Below are 20925 nucleotides of genomic sequence, written 5' to 3' on the forward strand. Positions count from 1 at the left end.
GTAGACCGAGAGGGAAAAGATATCCAGAAATTCCAAGGGTAGATTATTAGAATCTCTCTGAATAAAAAACAAAGTTGGGCATGAAGCGAGGACTGAGTGACTATATTTTACCCTTCTTGGGCATTTTTTGACTGAAGTCTGCTGCTGGCATTGAGCTCTTGCTCACAGGAGGATTTACCAGGTACTGGATATTTTAGTTGCTGGGATCCAGTAGTGAAAAGACAGACCGGGTCCCTGTCCTCCAGGAAGTGACATTGCAAGGGCAAGGGGAACGTGGAAAATTGTTAAAACAGGTGAGTGCTAAGAAGGCAACAAGGCAAATAGCCAGGAGGGCAAACAGAATGCTGCAGGTAGGACTGTCAGAGAACACCTGTCTGCAGACTCCCTCTGAGTACTGAAGGGACCTGCATGCAGATAACCAGGACCAGAGCATTCTACACAGAGGAAAGAGTAGCCAGTGCAAAGGCCCCGAAGTAGAAAACAGTTTAGTGTGTTAGAAGAGCAAAAGGAACGCATGGCCGGAGCTTGGTGAGCAGGGAAGGAAGGGCATCTGCTGAAGCTGAAGCAGATGGGATCAGGTTGGTGGAGTTTGTGTTTTACTCCAAGGGGAGTGACAGAAAGGTTTTAAGCAGGGCTGTGACATGATCTGATTTATATTTTGAGAGACCACGTTGGCGGCCCTGTGGGGAGTGAATTGCAGGGGATAAGAGTGGCATTATCAGACAAAGTGCTGCTTAGACCCATGATTTACAGAGGATGACAAGGCAGGCATTTACGTAGCTACAAAATTCATTGTGTGCCAGATATTAATCATTTAAACTAGATTTTAAGATAAGTGAGATGCCAAGAGAGGTGGGATCACTCTTTCAGATGCTTTTCAGAGCCTGCCGTCTGTCCCCGATGTGTGTGGAATTGTCACCTTCATCCCCTCTGTGCCTGTCACGTGCCTCCTGGCCTCAGAGTACAGGCCTCCCTCCGTTCATTACTCCTCCAGCCCTTGTAAGAGTCACAGGGAGAATAGTACATTTCTGGTAGCTCTGTGTGTATTTTAGTCTTTCCAACACAACAGATTGGCTTTGTGAACTTGAAGCTAATGTGTGTTCTTTGGATTATAAACAAAAATAGAGTTTCTCCATTCCACCCAACACATGGGAAGCAACCGGGCTTCACTGCCTGGGTACAGGTAAAATCCACAAGGTCATTGATGCTAATAAGTGCAGGATGCTTTGGGTCGTACCATGTCAGAGCATCGGGTACGTTCTTTCCACTAATTCGAACACCAGCCTTTCAGGGTAAATGTGATGCATTTTGTTTAAAAACAGGAAAATTGGGATTCAGAGAGACAATTAATTCCTTGAAGGATATATAGCTGAATATATGCTGAGTTTCTACTTTTAACTTGTTTCCAAGACATACCATCTCAGGTATATGTGTGGCATGTGTGTAAACTTATGTGGCATGTGTGTGTGTGTGTATGTGTGAGTATGAGTGGGATGTGTCTATGTACTTATGGTATGTATGAATATACATATTCATGTTTGTGTATATGTATAGTATGCATGTATGTGTATGCATGTGGTATGTGTTTATATGTGTTGTGTGTGTATGTATGTATGTATACAGTGTGTGTGTGTGTGTGTGCGCGCGCGCGTAGACCTCCTCTGAAAGGTATTTACCTCTGAGTTACTAGTTCACCAGGACTATTTAGAAATTTTTCTATGACAGCTCCAGGAAATGATCAGAATCTCCTCCAGGTAAATTTTAGAAGTCTCGTCTTACCAGTGGCTGCTCATCCCCTGAGTATCTTGGTATGATGACTGTTTGCATAGAAAAAAAGCCAAGTTTGGCAGTCTCTTATGTCTGCCTAGGGATCAAACGAATGAACAGCATTTGATTTAGTCCCACTTGGATTGGAAAGTGTTGGGACCACTAAGAGAAGGAAATGTGAAGAGAGGGGCTGGCTGGGAGGGGCCAGCAGTATATAAGAACATGTTTAGGTCACTGTGTCTTTACCAATCCCAGCTGGGGCTTTCTTAATCCTGTTCTCGGCATCCATTGGAATAAAAGGGAGAATTCTCATCTGATCCCTGTCGGATTAAAGCCCTCATGGGGACCCTTTGCTGCTCCCCAGGTTCCTCATAGTTAACTGGGTAGTGGTTTAGGCTATGAGTTTTGTGATCTTGGGTAAATAGTGATTCCTGGATTGGTTTTGTTTTTTTCCTTCCTGTTTCTGTCCCTAAAGATGAAGATGCAATCTCAGTGGCATGCGCTTTTTTGTGTGCATAGACATACACACACTAAAAAGAACTTGCTAAACTCAAACTCATTTTATTTCTATCAATTTGGGCAAGCCATTCCCTTCAAGATGCTCATTTGCCCATTCATTCATTCATGACCTGCTGATTGAGTAGCTACAACCTGCCAGGGATGGTGCTGGTAATGGAGCGAGAGGGAGGAGGAAGGCAGTCCCAGTGTTGGGGAACTTGCCAGCCAGTGGTTTCTAACGGGTCCACAGGCTCAGTGTGGCCCTTGCTCTGATTACAGCAGGACAGTGAAGTGGAGGAGAGAAAATTGACCTGAAGGGATCAGGGAAGGCCTTCCCAAGAAAGTGATACTTCAGCTGAGATCTAGAGGAGGCATTAAGCCAGGAAAGGAGACCCCCAGATCCAGAGGAAGGGAAGAGCAAATCTGGCATCTTGGCCTGGCGTGCTGCTGCTCAAGGCCAGAACACAGGCTCCTCTTTGCCCATGAAGCACTTACAGTGTTGGATATTGTAGGTCTTCAAGGAAAGGTTCATGCTTCTTTGATAAGCTACCTGCATCTAATTGTCCGTCTTCCATCTCAGTATGCAGAAAACTAGAGGCAAGTTTTTTCTCCATAGGTAACTTGTTTTTAATGGTTTTAACATAAGATTACGTTTTAATGTTCATTGGATGGGACACCTGCAGGCTTAGAGTCGAGAACAGGGAAGGCTTTGGAAACCTCCCAGAAGTCACTCGGCACTGCTCTGGTGACGTGGCTTTCTCTGACAGAAAAACTCCCCAGGCTGTCCTCGGCCCTGACACTGAAGAGAGCTGTGAGGTTCAGCCAGGGAGAGTCATTAGAGGGGTCTGGTTTTTCACTCTGTTCAGAAAGACAAGTGGATTTGAAGCCTTCCAGGGAGTGTTGAGTGAATTAAGTAGGCAATTTGATCCATTAACTTTGACCAATTATCCTTCCTTTCTCGGAAGCTCCTGGGGTAGATTTAGGTGGAAGAGATAAAGGTGGATGTGAGGGTGGAGCTCCTGTAGAATTACAGATCTGGAAATGTGCATTTCCGCTTGGCAAACGTATGGCACACGGCGTCTGGTTACCCCACAGCCGATGGCTGCCTGAGACCCCTAAACTAACCCGCTGGACTCTGCTTTCACCAAGGATCCACCCATTTTCAAGTTGTATAATTGTGGCCTGACAAACGGAAATTAATAAACATACACATAGTATTTTAAGCATGTCCCAGTGGATGTACTATAGTTTAAAAATGGAAAGTAGACAGGAAAAGAAAAAGCAAAACTCTGATTTTTTTTTCCCTTTGATTTATTTTCCCAATCTGAAGACCACAAACTGAGGATTTTGCTATATCAATGCTGGTGCCCTCATTGCCAGGGACAGGCTCACATTGTCTCATTGTAAAATTTCCTCCTGGAGCTACATCGGGTTGTCCCACCTTCTGGCACCAGGGATACCGCCTATGGTTTTGATCCAATGTGCTTCATGTGTATGAGGGTTTTTCTTTCCAAACAAAATTGTATCTGTTGTGAGTGATCTTATATCCCCTTTTTAAGTGACTTGGCACATGTGTCATGATCTATTAGTGTTACTGCTTCACACAGCAAAGGAGGGTCGTCACTCTCAGATGTTTGAATTCTATCCAGAGAAACAACCAGAGCAAAGATGCTTAAAGCTTTTGTTGGGCTGAAGAGCCTCACTTTTGCTAATTATGTATGTGCTTATTTTTACCTCACCTCCTCTCAAAAAGGAATCACGTGGCATATCCTGGGGAAGTACACAACGCTGATGGAATTTTTTGCAAACCCCTCTTACTTCTCAAGCATCCCCAAACTACTACTATGAATTCCAGGTTCTGAACTACTAGATTTGGTAGTATCTCCTCCCATTGTGTGGCTTTTCTTTACTTTTAGTCCCTTAAAGGATCTGAAATAGTCCAGAGGACCACTCTTTTTTTTTTAACCAGGGATTGAACTTAGGGGCAATCAACCACTGAGCCACATTCCCAGCCTTTTTTTTTTTTTTGTATTTTATTTAGAGAAAGGGTATCACTGAGTTGCTAAGTTTCTGAGGCTGGCTTTGAACTCATGATCCTCCTGCCTCAGCCTCCCAAATCACTGCAGTGGAGGACCACTCCTAAGAGAGAAACTCAGGAACAAAAACTGAGGTGATAACAACCAGAAAAGCAAGTTAATACAATTGCAAGAGCAAAGCTCCTTCCGAGAGACCCAAAACACTATACACTAGCAATTTATCAGCAACTCAAGATATCATACTTCCCTCATGTACCTAAATAAAAACAATACTTCTAACCTTCAAAGAGCTAACAGTTTAGACAATTCTTATTTTTAAATTTTCCCTGTATTGAAAACACTCATGTCAACGTATATACACAGTCACATCCACATGGACTCTCATTTCTTCCATGGCATTGACATTTCTGAAAAAGAAAAAAAAAAAAACTACATCTTTGATGTTCATAAGAAAACTGAATAACTGTGGTCCTGATAAGTGTTTGTTTACTCACTTCCTGAGCTGAAATTCTCCAGGTTGTGAACCCAAGGCCATTCAGTCAGTGGGACATGTTCACCTCTCCAAACACATTTTGGTCCAGCCGTTTTGATACTAGGGGTACTTTGGTTTAACCCATTCTTTGTTCCTATAAAGAAATCATTAAAATGTCTTGGCTTCTTTCTCCCCAACTCACAAGTCATGTGTACAATAGAAATCCAGCCTCCGTCCCTAGACCTTACCTATCCCTGTACTTGTACCACCCCTAAACCAGTACTGGGCCTGCAGAACTCTTCCATACATTACTATGGATGCACTATTTTAAAAGTAAAACCTCAGTTGACAGCTTGCTTCCAATCACATGGCTTCAAAGTGGGCATGTCTAAATAGATATGCCAAGTCCTATTTCAGCCAATTTTGTAGAACTTTAAAAAGTTGTTTTGACCAAAATGGCTCATTATGTAATGACTCAAATACAATCACCTTTCCCCAACAGAGATTAGGATCTTCTTTCTGAGGAATTCAAAGAATAATAAATATCACAGTCAGGAATCCAGGATTAGCTAGCAGACAGACCAATGGAACTGAGCCAGGCAAGAGTCTCAGGACAGAATTAGTATTAGGAATCTTTATCTCTAGTTAACCTGGGTGGGGGTTTTATTTATTTATTTTTAAAATCGATTTTTAAAAAATAAATGAAATGTATTTTTAAATGCATTATAATTCTTATCATACATATATAGCACAATTTTGCATATCTCTGGTTGTATATAAAGTATGTTCACACCAATTCGTGTCTTCATATATGTATTTTGTATAATGATGTCCATCACATTCCATCATCCTTGCTAACCGTCTGCCTCCTCCCTTTCCCTCTCATCCTTCTCCCCTATCTAGAGTTCGTCTATTCCTCCCATACTCCCCCCCCCCATCCCACTATGAACCAGCCTCCTTATATCAGAGAAAACATTCGGCATTTATTTTTTGGGATTGGCTAACTTCACTTAGCATTACCTTCTCCAACTCCATCCATTTACCTGCAAATGCCATGATTTTATTCTCTTTTATTGCTGAGTAATATTCCATTGTGTGTATATATATATATATATATATATATATATATATATATATACACATTCGTCCACTGAAGGACATCTAGGTTGGTTCCACAGTTTAGCTATTGTGAATTGTGCTGCTACGAACATTGATGTGGCTGTGTCCCTGTAGTATGCTGTTTTTAAGGCCTTTGAGTATAGACTGAGGAGAGTAATAGCTGACTGGAACAAAATCCAGGATGCTGCAGATTCCTTCTCTGGACTCTGTGGGGAGTGGCTCCAATGTGTAGGGACGGGTGCTCTTCAGGCTTAGTGCTCTTCTGTTGGACCTGGAAAGTCCCGTAAGGACTAAGAGTTTCCCTATCCTGAGAGCTCTATATGCTCACTTGGAATCATGGTTGAGCCTTGGAAGTTTAGCCAAGCTGACCACCTCATATCCAATGACCCACCAGTAGAATGAACTAAATCAAGGGGTCACGCACTGAATGCCAAGAAAAGCTCACCAGAAAAAGAGTCTTGGTGCTTAAATAATCCTGGAACCCATACCCCCAAAATTAGCAAGTTGTTTTCATTATTATTGAACTTAGGGGCACTCAACCACTGTTAATATGGGTTGAAAGTCATGAGCTTGTTAATATTGGTCAAAAGCTTGCTAATATTGGTTCAAAGTGATGAGTGCATTTATAAAGGTCAATTGAGTAGCAGACTAGATCCTCTGTGGATCACCAGAACTAGGGGATGCCTTACCCTGACTGTTTTATTTTCTTCATCATGAAGACATTGATATTTTAGACACATGATGATTAAGGCCAATCAGAGGATTTTGCAGATCTTTTAATCCAGACAATATTTGGAAAGGCAGTTTTGCCTAAAAGTGGCTAGTACCAATGGTCGCAGTGCCTGGGCCCTGGACTTACATTGTTCACTTATGTTGGGGGTTGGAAATGAGGCCACAGAGGGGTGCTGAATCCTCCAGCAGGCTTTGTTAGAAATGTCTGGACTATTATTTCAGCAAACACAGGAGACATTCTGACCCTTGTTACTGTGATTCCTGGAGCAAAATCAATGAGACTATTATAAAAATTACTTAAACCTCTTCCCTAGGAAGAATCCCACAGACTCCATCTCACTATAATATATCATTAGACATTCCTTTGCTTTATTTGGAAGATGGATAACATCTTAAATGTCCAGCAAGAAAAGTAAGTAGGATTCCCATCTAAAGAAATGCATCAAACAGACCATTTGGAATTGCTATTTCTTTTCTCTTTATACAGACAGGAAAATTGCAATGATCTTCACTAATATATCTTGCTCATGAGGAATGGTCTAATTTGCTACCACCTTCATTCCACAGGAATGAAAAATTATTACATTTAGGTTCTAGGAGATCCATGAGGGTATTTTCCCCAAGAGTCACCCAAGACCATGTTTATTCAGATACCACTCTCTGTCTGCTTAATGGAAAAAGATCACATCTCACATCTCTGCTCCCTATCCTCAGATTTGAGGAAAAAATAATTGTGCCTTTTTCAGACACAACGAGCATTTGTTGTGAGGCCCTGAAAGCAAACCATTGCAGATTAGATCACCTTGAAACTTTTCAAAGAAGTGAGCTTTCTTAAATAATAAATGATAATTATTTAAGATGTTGAGTATGTAAATTAGGTTGATTCAATTATTCCACCATATGCACATGGCATAACATCACTGTGTGCCCCATAATTGTGTACAATTATAATTTGTCAAAAAGAGAATACAAAATAACTTTTTTAAAAAGTAGGAGCCTTCTCTTCTGAAGGTTGGACTGGCATTTTAACAAACAGTATGGGGGGTATGGCTCCAATGTGTAGGGACGGGTGCTCTTCAGGCTTAGTGCTCCTCTGTTGGACCTGGAAAGTCCCATAGGGACTAAGAGGTAAGATCTCTGCCTTTTCAGCAAGTTTGGTAGGCAGCAAGTTTGAAATGGTGCTACAGAGGACCCTATCTTCCTTGATGTGGGTGATAGAAGGGTGGCCCAGCAATTGTCAAAGGAAGCCATTGGCCCTACTACCTCTGAGGGCAGGCTACGGTCTGGACCTGGAAGCCAGCCATCTTTGGGAAAGGACAGCTCCTCTCAGTCTAAGAGCAGGAAGCCCCACAGCCATGCCCTGAGCTTGCTGGAGCTGCCTTCCCTTCCTCTCCAGGTTCTTCACAAATTAGCCACAAGCTGGTGCACAGTGTGAGGCCTCTGTCACAACTACTTACAGACAAATCTCAAGACTGCCCTGTCCACCTCATAGGGAAGCTTAAAAAAAAAAAAAGATGAAGCCCTTTCACTAGTGATTTCAATACTCTCCTGCAAGCTGGCCCATGAAAATGTTCAAGCTGAAGTTAGTCTAAGATGTGGTTCCCAGAAAAGGCTCAAGGTTACTACTTTTCAGTATGTGGTCATGGGTGCTTAGCAGTGGTGCCTTAACAATGGAAGAGGCAGTCTCTGGGTTCCAGAAATCAGAATGAAGCCACACTGACAAGCATCACGGATACTCTTGCTCTTGGCTAGATCAACAAATGTCATCTTTCTGCCTCTACCTCCTGCCAATCAAATCCTTGGCATTTGATTGAATAGTGGAAAAACAAATTTTATATATATATATATATATATATATATATATATATATATATATATATATATATATATATTTTAATAAACAGACTCTCTTTATATTTGGAGTTTACTTGGGAGAGAACAAGAAAAAATAAAGGGACTTTTTTAGGGAAAAAGAAAAAAAAATCAGAAACACTGCCCTAAAGGTAATTTCCATAGAGACACTCAATCTTTCCTCCATCCACTCATCTATTCATTCTATACACACCTACTAAGAACCTACCAAACTTTCCAGGTGCTAGAAACTCAGTCATAGATAAGGCATGGTGCCAGCCTCATCAGTATAGGGGAACAAACACATAAGTAGGCAACTTCAACATAATTATTGTGCTAAGGATAACTGCAGACTCAGAGGCTTCCTGAAGGAAGAAATGTCTGAATTGGTTTTAAATCAGCTTTAGGACACACACCTAGATACTGCACATTCAGATGCATGAACTACAATGAACTGGACAATTGTTTAACAGAGCAGATTGGGTCATGTGCCTAATCTCCAGTACAGGGTATCCCAGCACCGGGCCTGATATACCATCCAGTAGTTCACACATGGCCCAGAAAAGCTAGAAAGCATTGTGTGGGGTGGAGAAACATGCTATTTGTGCAGCAGTTGGGGAAGTTGAACCATTTTCTTGGAGAAGAAAACTTAGGACACTGGAAAGTTTCCACATGGAGATGACTAGATCTTATTCGGAGGTCATAAACTGATCCAGGAGGTGATAGTTGTGGGGCGGGGGAAAGCAAGAAGAGCTTTGGAGCATGGTTTTCTGAATGGCATTTCTAGAATATGAAAATCAGTTCAAGAAAAAAAAGGGTGTTGAGGTCAAAATTTGGATAATGCAGAGTTTAAAAGTTTCTTTTCTGAGAAACCTTTCAGTGTATTCTGAGATTTCCAAAAGAAGATATAAGATTTTGTTCATTCAAAAATTGTGGATTTTTTTTCACACGGCTACAAAATATTAGGCACTGGCCAGGCACTAGTAGCAAATCAACAAGAGAAAAACCCCGTCTCAAGGAAAGAGTGAATTAGGAGGATCCAGTCATGAAATAGATCCCTCCAGCACCAAAACCAAGCTAAGTCACAGTACCTACCAGGACGCTGTAGACGGTGGAATTGAAAGACATGATCTGTAAGAGCAAAGATAGTTTTGACCAGCAAAGCTGGATGTGTCCCGCCAATACACTTTTAACCTGAAATCTTAGTGGGAAGAATTTATTTGCTGCGACAAACTGATAAATAACATCAGAATTTTGGGCCATCCATGAAGTGATATGATCTATAGGACAAGGAAGTCTTCAGTGGGTGCAGGGATAAAAAACAAACCCTGAAGAAAAGATTTCACGTCCTCAACCAGGTGATGAGCTTCAGAGAAGCCGTGCCTTCCCAGCCCACTCAAACAGGGTTCACAAAGGGCCACCCAGACACTCTGGTTACAATTTCACTAGCGCTCCAGACTTTCAGGCAAGACCCTACCTATAAAGTTTGGCTTCAGAAGGAACTGAGCTTTGATCTGTCTTAAGCTCCTGTGAGGGAGGAAGTGATTTCTGAAACATATTTAGTATTATGTATAAATTTAATATACACCTTATACATTGAAAAATATATTTGAAAATATGTATTCATTTTTTATACACACACATATGACATTATAGTCAAAATTCTCATGGCAGTTTTTCATTTCTTTTCATTTAATTCACTGTTTTTTCTTATTCTCTAGCCAGTTATTTTTGTGAATATACAGTCTCAGTAGTTTGGAGTCAATTTGAGACTGGAATCCTATTTGAAAATTTAATCTGCTTTCTTGACCTAACCTCAATATGGCTCACACTGGTTCTGCAAGAATAAAGAGAGAAAGCTCTAATCTATTAAAAAAATAGCTCACTCCAGTGCTTTCTACATAGGTAAACAAGACACGTGTTATATTTCCTCAATACTGCCTACAAATAAATCACTGGAAAGAGATCAGTGTATGGATTTCTGATGTTGGCAGTTTATCTCACTAAGGTAAACCCATGACCAAACTTTAGTCTCTACTCATGAACAGGGGCTATCACATAGAAAGCCAAACCACAGTCACCCCCAAATCATGTGCCCTTTGCATGTGCATTGGGAGTTAAATGAAAGCAGATGACTACCTGATGCCCCTTCCTGATTTCAGTTTGCTTGCCTTCTTGAGCTGACCTTGGTATTCCCATGAGCATATGTGTCCTGAATGGGCGAGATGGGTGCTAGAGAGATTGCCAGCCAAACAGCATGTATAATTGTTACATGAAATTAACAGAGCAAATGATTAGAAAAGAACATCATTGAGAATTGACCACCTTCATAAAACACTAATTATTTGCAAGTTCAAAGCCAGCCTCAGCAATTTAGTTAAGCCCTAAGCAACTTAGGGAGACCTTGTTGCAAAATAAAAAATAATAATAATAAAAAGGGTTGGGGGATGTGGCTCAGTGGTTAAGCACCCTTGGTTTAATCCCCAATATCTATCTATCTATATGAATAGATAGAGATAGATAGATAGATAGATAGATAGATAGATAGATAGATAGATAGAAGTTATTATGAAGAATAAAAATAACCGCTTGGACAAGAAAAGAGTTCTCCACCACAATATCACTGATATTTTGACAAAAGGGCCTCCTTCCCAGCTAGTAACTGTAACCCAGTAGCAGCAATGAAAGATAGAGGGATGATTCCAAATTCATGTTCATTTAAAGCAGCCACATGGACAGCCAAGAGGAATGGTGAAGACACGGGTGCTGTAAAGGAGGAGATGTCATTAGTCTTTGCCTTGAAGAAAGGGCCAAGGGCAGCGGAATACTTCTCTGAACGGACAACTGTCATAAAGCCCAGGAAACAACATCTATTCTTAATTTACAAATGTACTTTACAGACCAACGTCAGCCCCCAGTGATGACATTTTCAGCAGCCCACATGGTTAGGAGAAAAATAAGGGAAAAGATGAGAATTATTCATTCAATTAAATTATTCATTGTGAAAGATTGTCATTATTCTGAGAAGACTGTATCATTCTCATTGAAAAAAAGGAAGCTTTCTTTTTTGAAATCACAGTCATGTTTGAGAGCTGCAGTTGTGGCTATTACTGCTGCCACCACTGCCGCCGCTGCTGCTGCTGCTGTAATTTAAACAAACCAGTCACAAAAATATTTTATGAAACCCTCCTGCTCTGTAAAATCCAAAAGCCTTAGAGCCACTGAAGGTGTGAGGGACTGGTAGGCTGGATAAGCCTAATTTAATTCAAAGAAGGGAAAGTGTGCTAAAAAATAAAATCACTGAAAGCAGTGGAGGTGCTTAAGTATGCCTTAGATAGATATTTCACCTCGTTCTTTTCGACCAGCTCTAAGCACTTCCAGGGAGCATCTGGCATTCCGGAGCCAGAACACAAGCCCAGACAAGGACGGCCTGTGTGTCCTTTCCACCTCCTCTCAGATAGAAAACTAACTCCTCTCATTTCCCAAGCTGTGTAGATGGAATTTCTGTCCAAGGAACCAATGTGGCATCCACTGAGTGACCGCCAGTCCACATTCCTCAGCTTTCTGGGATGCCGCATGATCGCATTTACTCCCAGGGGCTCAAACCCTCTGGCCCTGCGTGGATCCTGCTGTTCAATTTTCTGCAACATTGGTTTCTGCTTCCTTCTCCGCACTCCTGCCCTCTCCTTGCCTCTCATCCTGCCATACCTCCCCCTAACATCTATCTTTTTCTCTGTAGTGGTCTTGCTGAAATCAACTGCTTCAGTACCCTAAGGGCATAGATTTTGCTTTCTCACGTTGGCACATTCAACTCCATCCTTTATCCTAGGGGCTGGAGAAGAGGGCTTCAGTAAAAATCCACTCAGGCTGAGGCCTGGCTATAGAATTCTTTACAGACCTCAAATTTAGATCGCAATGATTATCCCTTTGAAGGTTAAAAGGAAGGGTCTAACAATACCACAGGGAAAACCCTTGTCATACAGGATGGATGACTACAAAGACGTCAAACCCCTGACCCCAGCTCTAGCCCTGGAACCAATGGGTCTCACTCAGCCAGAAATGAGCTGATGGCTTGGAGAGCAAGTCTCTCCAAGGCTCCAGGTATGAGAAGCTTAGGCAGGAAGATCTCTAGGGTCCTCCATCTCCCATGTGGCCTCCCTCATCTCAGCCTAGCCTGCGTTCTAAGCATAGCCAAACTGGGAGGCTGTCAGAGCAGAGCAGGTGTGGTGGGTGACATGGGTGGCTTTCACTTCCTCATTCTGGGGATGATTGCACCATCTACCTCCCTTCAAGGAAATCTCTTGAGGGGATGGGATGGGTTTCTCTATCCCTTTATCCTTTTAGGTTCTTTTTTTTTTTTTTGTCAAAGAAGCTGTCTCAAGTTGGAGCTGGAGTGAGCACTGCACTTGGCTGGAGAGAGTTGGTTGACTTCATCACTGGCCTGATGAATCCCCGGAGACAAGTCCCACCAGCCAAACCTGGTGTGTCCTCCCACGCCTATGCAGTTGCCACATCTATACCAGTCACCAACCTCGGTGGCTGCACCCTTCCTACCTCCGTTTGTGTGACCCTGTGAGATGGTGGGAGACTGGAACTGCTTGCATTTTTTTCCCTAAAGGAAATTTTACACATATATCTATATGAGCATATAGATATATAATGATCTCTGCTGGGCTGAGACATATTTGTAAAACTTAAAAGTTTAAAGAGTAGATCCAGGCACATTTGAATCTCAATTTATGAACGCTTTAAAAGAAAATGCAAGCCACAAGACCCCAAGTCTCTCCATCACCATTAAAGAGAAAGTCCACATGAAAAATGTAGAATCTACTTGGTGGGAGATGATCCATTTTGTGGGCTTTTCAGATGTTCTACCTTCAGTTTGGGGTTTTTGTTGGTTTGGTTGGTCTTGATTTCTTTTCTCTTTCTCTTATACCCAGGATGTGCCTGGTTAGAGAAAGGGTCGTTATTAACATTCCCAAGGCAACAACTCTCCAAATGCCTCGAGCACAAGAATTCAGTGCACCTACATAGAGGAAAGGGAAGTGTCCCTCTTGATGTGGTATTTTTCTGGGTTGTGTTTCTCTGAACCAAATGCTAACTGATCAAATTTTGTAGGTTTCACTGAATACAACTGCATGGAATGCTATTACTGTTTGCAATGCCACATGATATAAAAACATTGCATTTCTTTTTGATCCAAAGGGGACTAGCAGGTTTATTGTGTTTGCATGTGCTTCCCCCCTAGACTCTGGCTGCCCTAACAAGAAATTCAATAAATCTGCTTCCAAACCATCTTGCACAAGCTTTGCATGTCCAGTCTGGGCCTGAGGAAATTAACAAGAGAATAGAACATACCATCGACTTGCGGAGTGGCGATAAATTGAGAAGAGAGCATATCAAGCCATTCTCACTGATGTTTAAAGACTCCAGCCTGGAGCACAAGGTAGAACTGAGTGTCCACAGTGGCTCTTTTTCTGAAGTAATTGTTGTAAATGTTCATGGGACTAGAAAGAGCACCCAGGGGCCATGGTTTTGGTTTCTGTGTTTCTCCGGTGTTCAGTTTGGTTTGATTTGGTTTGATACTGTCTTTTCTTATTCTCTTTGAAAATCATGAATAGACTGAAGGCCCTGAAAGGAGGATGCTACTCAGATGAGAAAGCCCCAGCTTTGCTCTTAAGCCAAAGATGGACAAAAGAACCAAGAGTCCTTAACTCAGTAAATCAAGAGTTTCATCCTCTTTAGGATGATTAAGCCAAGTGGCATTAATGTGCATTTGCCTTTGCTTTTATTAGACTCACATTGGCTGCAAACCTGGCTACAAAATATATGAGGAATTCCCATATCCTGATGTCAGCATATGTGATAAACACCAGCTTTCTCAACTGTAGGCATATGCTATTCAATTTTCCCAGTTATCTACTGGCTGAGAGCTCCCCTGACCTAGGTCTAGCAGAAATAGAGATGTTGAAGATCCCACATCTTCAGGGTTGAATTCCACCTTTGCCACTTCTTTGCTGTGTGACTTTTGATTAGTGAAGTAAACTCCGAGCATGAATTTACAACAAGGATAATTAACTTGCCTCCCTCTCATGTCATTATGAAAGACTCTAGGTCCATGCCTTGATTAGGTGAAGTTTTCAAATATGGCAGCCATCACCATGTTGATGACTTTTCCCATGCCTTCCCCCACCTCAGCTCTGAACTGTTAAGGAGGGTGGGAAGACAGGGTGCTGCCCTGCTTAACTGGGCTGCTCCTTTGCACTGATGAAAGCCGACAGACCTTCCTTGACTGAGCACAGGAGGTGTTTGGCATCTGCAGGAGCCTCCAGCAAGAACAGCAGGGAATTTGCAAGCAGATTTGGGGAGTTTGATCCAACACTCCGTAAAGCTCCAGTGAGCAATTCTTTTGTGAGTTTGCTCAGCTGCCTGTGAGATTCTGCTTTCTTTGGTTTGGGGAATTCACATTTCTCTGCACATTCACCCTTCCCAGTGAGTTTCTCTGATAACAACCTACAGATTGCAAACTCCAAAATTAATACCTTTGCCTGTAATTCCCAATTCAAGATGCACTGTGTCTATGTACTAGCCAAACAGAAAGAAAAGAAACATTTTGCCTCTCTTGGAGCCCCCAAAATAGCAGGTGTGCTTTTCTTATTCATAATAAGATTAAGGACTGAAGGTGTAAATTAAATGCAGTTTCTCTCCTGATTAATACATGGAAGGAGCTAGAACAATAAGCAAGGTAGCTTGACAAAGAATCTTCTCAATTAGCCATACAGATTCTTGTATCCAGAGCTACACAAAACCTTTATTCTTTCAATCCTGCTAAAGATGTGCTTACTTCACTAATGACCTAACTCCTACAGACTATAGTTTCTAGTATGTTTTATTTAATAGTGTCCTCAACTCATGTGTAGCTGTGCAATGCTGGAGAAAGAATGGTCCTACAGGAGGCACAGTGTATGTGAGGTGGATTACTGAGACTGGAGAAGTCCTGACAGGACAATCAGTAGGCAGCCACCTGAACAGACATGGGACTTACCCACTGATGCTCCAGCCATCCACCACCTGGCATGGGCTTTGCACTGAATAGGTTCCCCAGTGGCAAGGACGATGAGCACGTCAGAAAACATTCACTTCCCCTGTGTCACAGAGACTATCCTTATTGACTTGTCATGAGACTCTTTCTATGGACTAGGTTACTGCTGAGCAGATAGCACAGAATAAGTAACATCCATTGAGCATATACCAACTACAAGGCACTATTCCTAAGTTGTTTGCACAAATTGACAAAAAAAAATACAAACAAAAGCAATACAGTAGTATTGTATCTTAATCAAGTTTAGGTTATCTTATACTTGATGAAAGGATACACAGAGAAATAATTATGACACCTACCCAAAGTCAACCTGTCATAGGGTACTAGGACTGAGTCCACTATCACACCAGAGCTACTGTTCCTTCATTTCACTGTCCTGCCTGGAACCCCCAGGACCTGGAACCCTGGCTCTGGAATGGAGAATACAATGTTCTCCATCTTCTTTCTTTTGAAACTTTGGAAGGGTTGAGAGAGAAGGGGCTAGGGGCAGAGGTTAAATAGAAAGGTCCTAAAGCTTTATCAAAGGCAAGGCTCTCCAACCATAGGATTCACTAATCAGAGAATAGGACCAGTGTTCAGCTACTCTGTGGGATTGTGTATGTCAGCTTAGTACATCCTTAGTGTCATCACTATGACACTGAGAAGAGAGAACTGAGTCTTCAAGAGGTTAAGCAGAGGTCATGGAGCTCAAAATCCAGCTACCGTATTTCACTGACTCTAGGTGCCATCAGCTGACAGATGTTCCATTTTCTATGCAGCACTCAAAGAAATCACACAACATGAGGAGGCTAAGAGAAAACACAAGTATGCACACACACACACACACACACACACACACACACACACACACACACACAGCTGGCCTTACAACCTCAGGATAAAGACGAACAGAAAAAAAAAAAAAAAAAAAAACACCCAGGACACAGTGCAGCGAGGGAACCCAGGTGTTCACATCCCGGTGCTGATTAGATAAAGAGAAAGAGCTCCGGTAGCATCTGCACAGGTTTGCTGCCTGAGTTCACACTCTGAATGTGGTCTAAAAAAAGCCTCAGACAAGAATCTAATTGAAAGTGGTACTGGTTAATATTGCCACCTGGTGGCAAGCAGAAGCAGGCTTTAAAAGGCTTTAAGACTCCACTAAGAGGAAGATGTTTAAAGTGTGTATTTTAAACATAGTATCACATTTTAATTATCAATTTGCATACAGAATTTACGACTCCAAAACCTCTTTTCTTCCCACTGCCCTACCCTGGTCCTTAGATGCAAGTTTGGACCATAAAAGCATATTTTCTAAACAGGAAGGTGGAAATGATTGTACTCTTGCAGTTTTTGTGGGAAGGAAAGTCTTCATTCTGCTTGAATGATAGGAAGATTTATGCATAAGGGAACTTGTTTTCACGTCCACCTTTATGAGTGAATTATAGAATGCAAAGCTCCACTGAAACGTACAGAAATATCATCAACATTTCCCAGTCAGGGACCAACAGTGTCATGTGTACAGGATTTTTATAAGAAACTGAAGGAAGACATAGGTTAAGATGAAAGGAAACTGCCTCCCTTCCTGTGGCTGGTCTCAGAATGTTTCGTGCAAACTAAGAGCCAAAAGACCCAGGTTGCTTTTGATCTGGTCCTATTTGGTGGGTTCAGAGGACCAAAGCTCGGCTCATACTCTGCTGTAGAATTCTAAGTAGCTCACAGCCCGTCTCCCCTCCCCTGCCCCCATCCACAGAAACTATGTTTTAGGTTCAGCTTCAGAAAAGCAAGCCCATGACCCCTGTGGCTTAGTCAAGCCTGGACAACACGTTTTACACTTTCCCTCCCCTAGTCCTTAGTTTCCTCAACTGTGAAATCAGGACATTGGACAGCTCCACATGTCTTCCAGCAACCAATCGTGGTGACCCTATTGACTGGTGTTCCTGGAACTGTCAGAGTTCAACCTTATTTTCCCAATGTCATTATGAGTAGCATCTCATGTCTCTTCAAGATTCACCAGGGCTGAGCACAGTGGTGCATACCTGGAATCTCAACAACTTGGGAGACTGAGGCAGGGGATAGTAAGTTTAAGACCAGCCTCAGCACTTAGACCCTGTCTCAAAATAAAAAATAAAATGGACTGGAGATGTGGCTCAGTAGTAAAGCATCTCTGGGTTTAATCCCTATTTTAATAATGATAATAATAACAATAAATTTTAAAAATTTTTAAAAACTCATCCAGGATAGATGTCATGTGGCAAATCACAGAACCCAAGACTTTGACCTGGCCAGGTTAGAATTAGTACATATCAATATTTTCACTTCCCAGCAACGTTGTGAGGACTTTCTGGCAGACTCCTGGATAGGGCAAAAGGGCTAACCTAATCACCAAAGGCACCCTCAATCCCTCCTAGATTTCACAGATGAATCTTTTGCCCTTCTTTAGTGAGGCTACATACTTCCCAAGCAGGCTGACAGATCTCAGGGGCAAGCAAATATTGGAACTACAGTGATCAGATGTAGAAAACAACATATTCATCAAATGCTGTCAATCATATATATATATATTTTTCTGTTCAAGGGTGCATTTTCACTTACAAAAGTGTATGCCAAGCATATAAGGCAAAAAGAAGAAAATGAAATCTCTTTTGATCTTTTAATCCAGGATAAGCACTGCTAGCATTTGGGCATCTGTCATGCTGGTCTTACATGAGTTTGCATCTGTATACTCATCTATGCACCTTTCTATAACAATAAAGCATGTGTACTCAATGCTTTGTAGTACAACATTAGGCATTCTCTTCTTAATTCTTTTTCACATAATTATTTGATTATTAACTACTAAATAATTTTATTAATTAAATACTACTCCATTCTGTATTTACCATTTTGGGGGGTATTCAGTTCTTTTTTTATTATTATTATAAATTACAAACTATGTTGCTGCAGCCATTGGCATAGTTAAATCACACATCCATGCTTATTTCCTTTGGATAAAATCCTAAAGAGACTAAAGGAGTATGTATGTTTTCAGAACTTGATATGCACTCTGAAATTGCCCTGAAGAATTATGCCTGTACTTTTAAGAATTGCCAATTGGATTAGAAGCAAAATGCATCTACTTATAATTTTGATTTTGACTTTTTTTAATTGAGGTTGAAGTTCTTTCTGCATATGTTTTGATCTTTATATTTCTCCTTTTGTAAGTTGCACATTTGTCTGAATTCCCATCTTTTCCTGTGGTACTCACCTTTGTTTTACAGAACTTCCTTATCTGGTAAGGAACTTAACCCTCATGAGATTACTTATCTTGGGCTCTTCCATTCAGAGCACATACAAAAAGGTAGTGTTTCTTGGCCTCTGATCCTCATTTCTCTTCTAGAACTAAATTCTGAGTGAGACTTAGGATGAAGAAGTCAATTATTACCATTACTCTTAGCCAGACTCATCCTACCTGACATCTTTAGAGGCTCAGGAAAACTTACCAACATAGGAACGCTAATGTGGAATAAAATCATTAAACTTCGTGTCCCTAAAACAATACCATCACCTTAGAATGAGATACCTCCTTATCTTTAACAAAAATTAGTATATATTTAATATATATGTATAAAAACATTATATATTTATGCCTTTGATAACTTTAGTGACTTAAGTGTTAAAATTCACCTATATCACTGAAGACTATATTTCCCTCCTTCCTTCAATACTGATATCTTTCAGCTTCATTTTGAAATATTTTCCTGCAAGAATAGGCCTCTTTTGTCTTTGTGATATATTCATGCAACAAAACTGTCTTTTTCCTTGCTTAATAATTTTCAGACTTGAGAATCACTTGGGGATCATGTCTGAGCAGCAGATACCTTCCCATCACACTTCTCCCAGGATTCTGGTTTTGCAGGGGGGCGAGTCTGCATTTTGAGAAAGACTCTCAAGATTGTTACTCTGAATTCTTGGCCAGCTTTCATTATCCTTGGATGATCATGGACACTTGGGATGGTCACTTACCAACTTCTTCAGAAATCAACTCATATCTGAATGTTCCCTTGTCCACACTTGAACCAAAATGGCCTTCAATAGGTCTAGAGGGGATATCTCTGTAAGGCTCAAAGTGGCCCCAGAAACAACGGACCTTGGTTCGAATCCCACTTTGGAAACAAAAATAGACATAAAGGACTGTCGTTTAATTTACTGATCATCAGTAGATACAGACAAGTAATTATCAAATGTCCATCTAACTCACAAATATTTAGTCTTCAATAAGACAAATGAAAGAAAATAGACTTGATTGCTGAGCTGATATGACTTGAACCCAATTCCTGCCCTTGCTGACTTGGAACTGCAGGATGAGGGGCTTGATCTCATTGAGATGTTAGTCATCATCTACCCCTAGAAGTTGGTGTGAAAATTAGATGACACATATTCATATGGTAGATGTTTGAATGAATGTAATAGTCTTTCTTTTCCTTGTCTTTCTGATAGTATTAAGCCAAATCTGAGTGAGGTTAAATACTTATTTAAAATAAATCTCATATTTCCCCAGAGATTTTTAAAGAAATCAGATCATGAAAAATATCAGAAGGGGGCAATCTTAATGTGTCTTATATCCCAGGGTGCCAGGGTCCAAACCTTAAATAAATCTGATGAATTATAGATTTGTCACACATTGGTAGAGGGATTCCCATCAACACCTTCAAATCTTTGGAACAGAAGCAATGACCACCATAGTCCCGGGATGTATTTAAACATGTAAGCATCTTTTGTTTACCCTTTCTTTTAAGTGATTTGTTTAGTCCAGGTTCTCTTCCAAATAAGTTGAGAGAGATAGCCTCCCTCTCTAAAGGCCCTTGATACTGATCTTTCCCAAAGACTTTGCCTTTGTCCTAGAAGGAGAAGCCAGTAAAGGATTTTTATATCATTTCACATATGAGTTTCTTCCCTGCAAGAATAGTCTTTCTATCCATACTTCTTGTGATTCCTGGAAATCCATCTAGCACACTTCATGTGCTTGGCTCAGTTTGTGCTCAACTTGTGTACAACCCAACAGGTATCTTGTATCAAGTACTGGAAGAAGACAGAAAGCCATGACCTTTGCTCCTGGGAACTTACACTGCTGTTTGTGATCTTGGGCCAGTCATTGAACTTCCCATCTTACCAATGGGTGTCCTGATGGCCACCTCACAGGCTTCTGTGCCAATGAAATGCAGCCAACTGATATTTATTAAATGCCTGAGAGGCTGCAGCAAACTGCAACTGAGACAGCAGTGTTACTAGGAAACTGATACATGTCCCTCACTTATGACCATATCAGCCCTATCATGAATATTTTACATTTGTTCCCTCATTTGATTTGTTACAACATCCTTTTATGCAGG

The 20925-nt window shown here is 41.2% G+C and overlaps 1 protein-coding gene across 1 annotated transcript in view; it reads left to right on the forward strand.

Annotated features, from left to right (window-relative positions):
- Positions 1 to 20925, forward strand: part of Adcy8 (adenylate cyclase 8) — a 216858-nt gene that overhangs the window by 118602 nt on the left and 77331 nt on the right. The window contains exon 8 of the mRNA XM_027947608.2: positions 13724 to 13921. Within this exon, the coding sequence (XP_027803409.1) occupies positions 13724 to 13921 (198 nt within the window). The remainder of the gene's footprint in view (positions 1 to 13723; positions 13922 to 20925) is intronic.

The sequence above is a fragment of the Marmota flaviventris genome, chromosome 15 (genome assembly GCF_047511675.1).
Source record: "Marmota flaviventris isolate mMarFla1 chromosome 15, mMarFla1.hap1, whole genome shotgun sequence".
NCBI classification, from domain to species: Eukaryota; Metazoa; Chordata; class Mammalia; order Rodentia; family Sciuridae; genus Marmota; species Marmota flaviventris.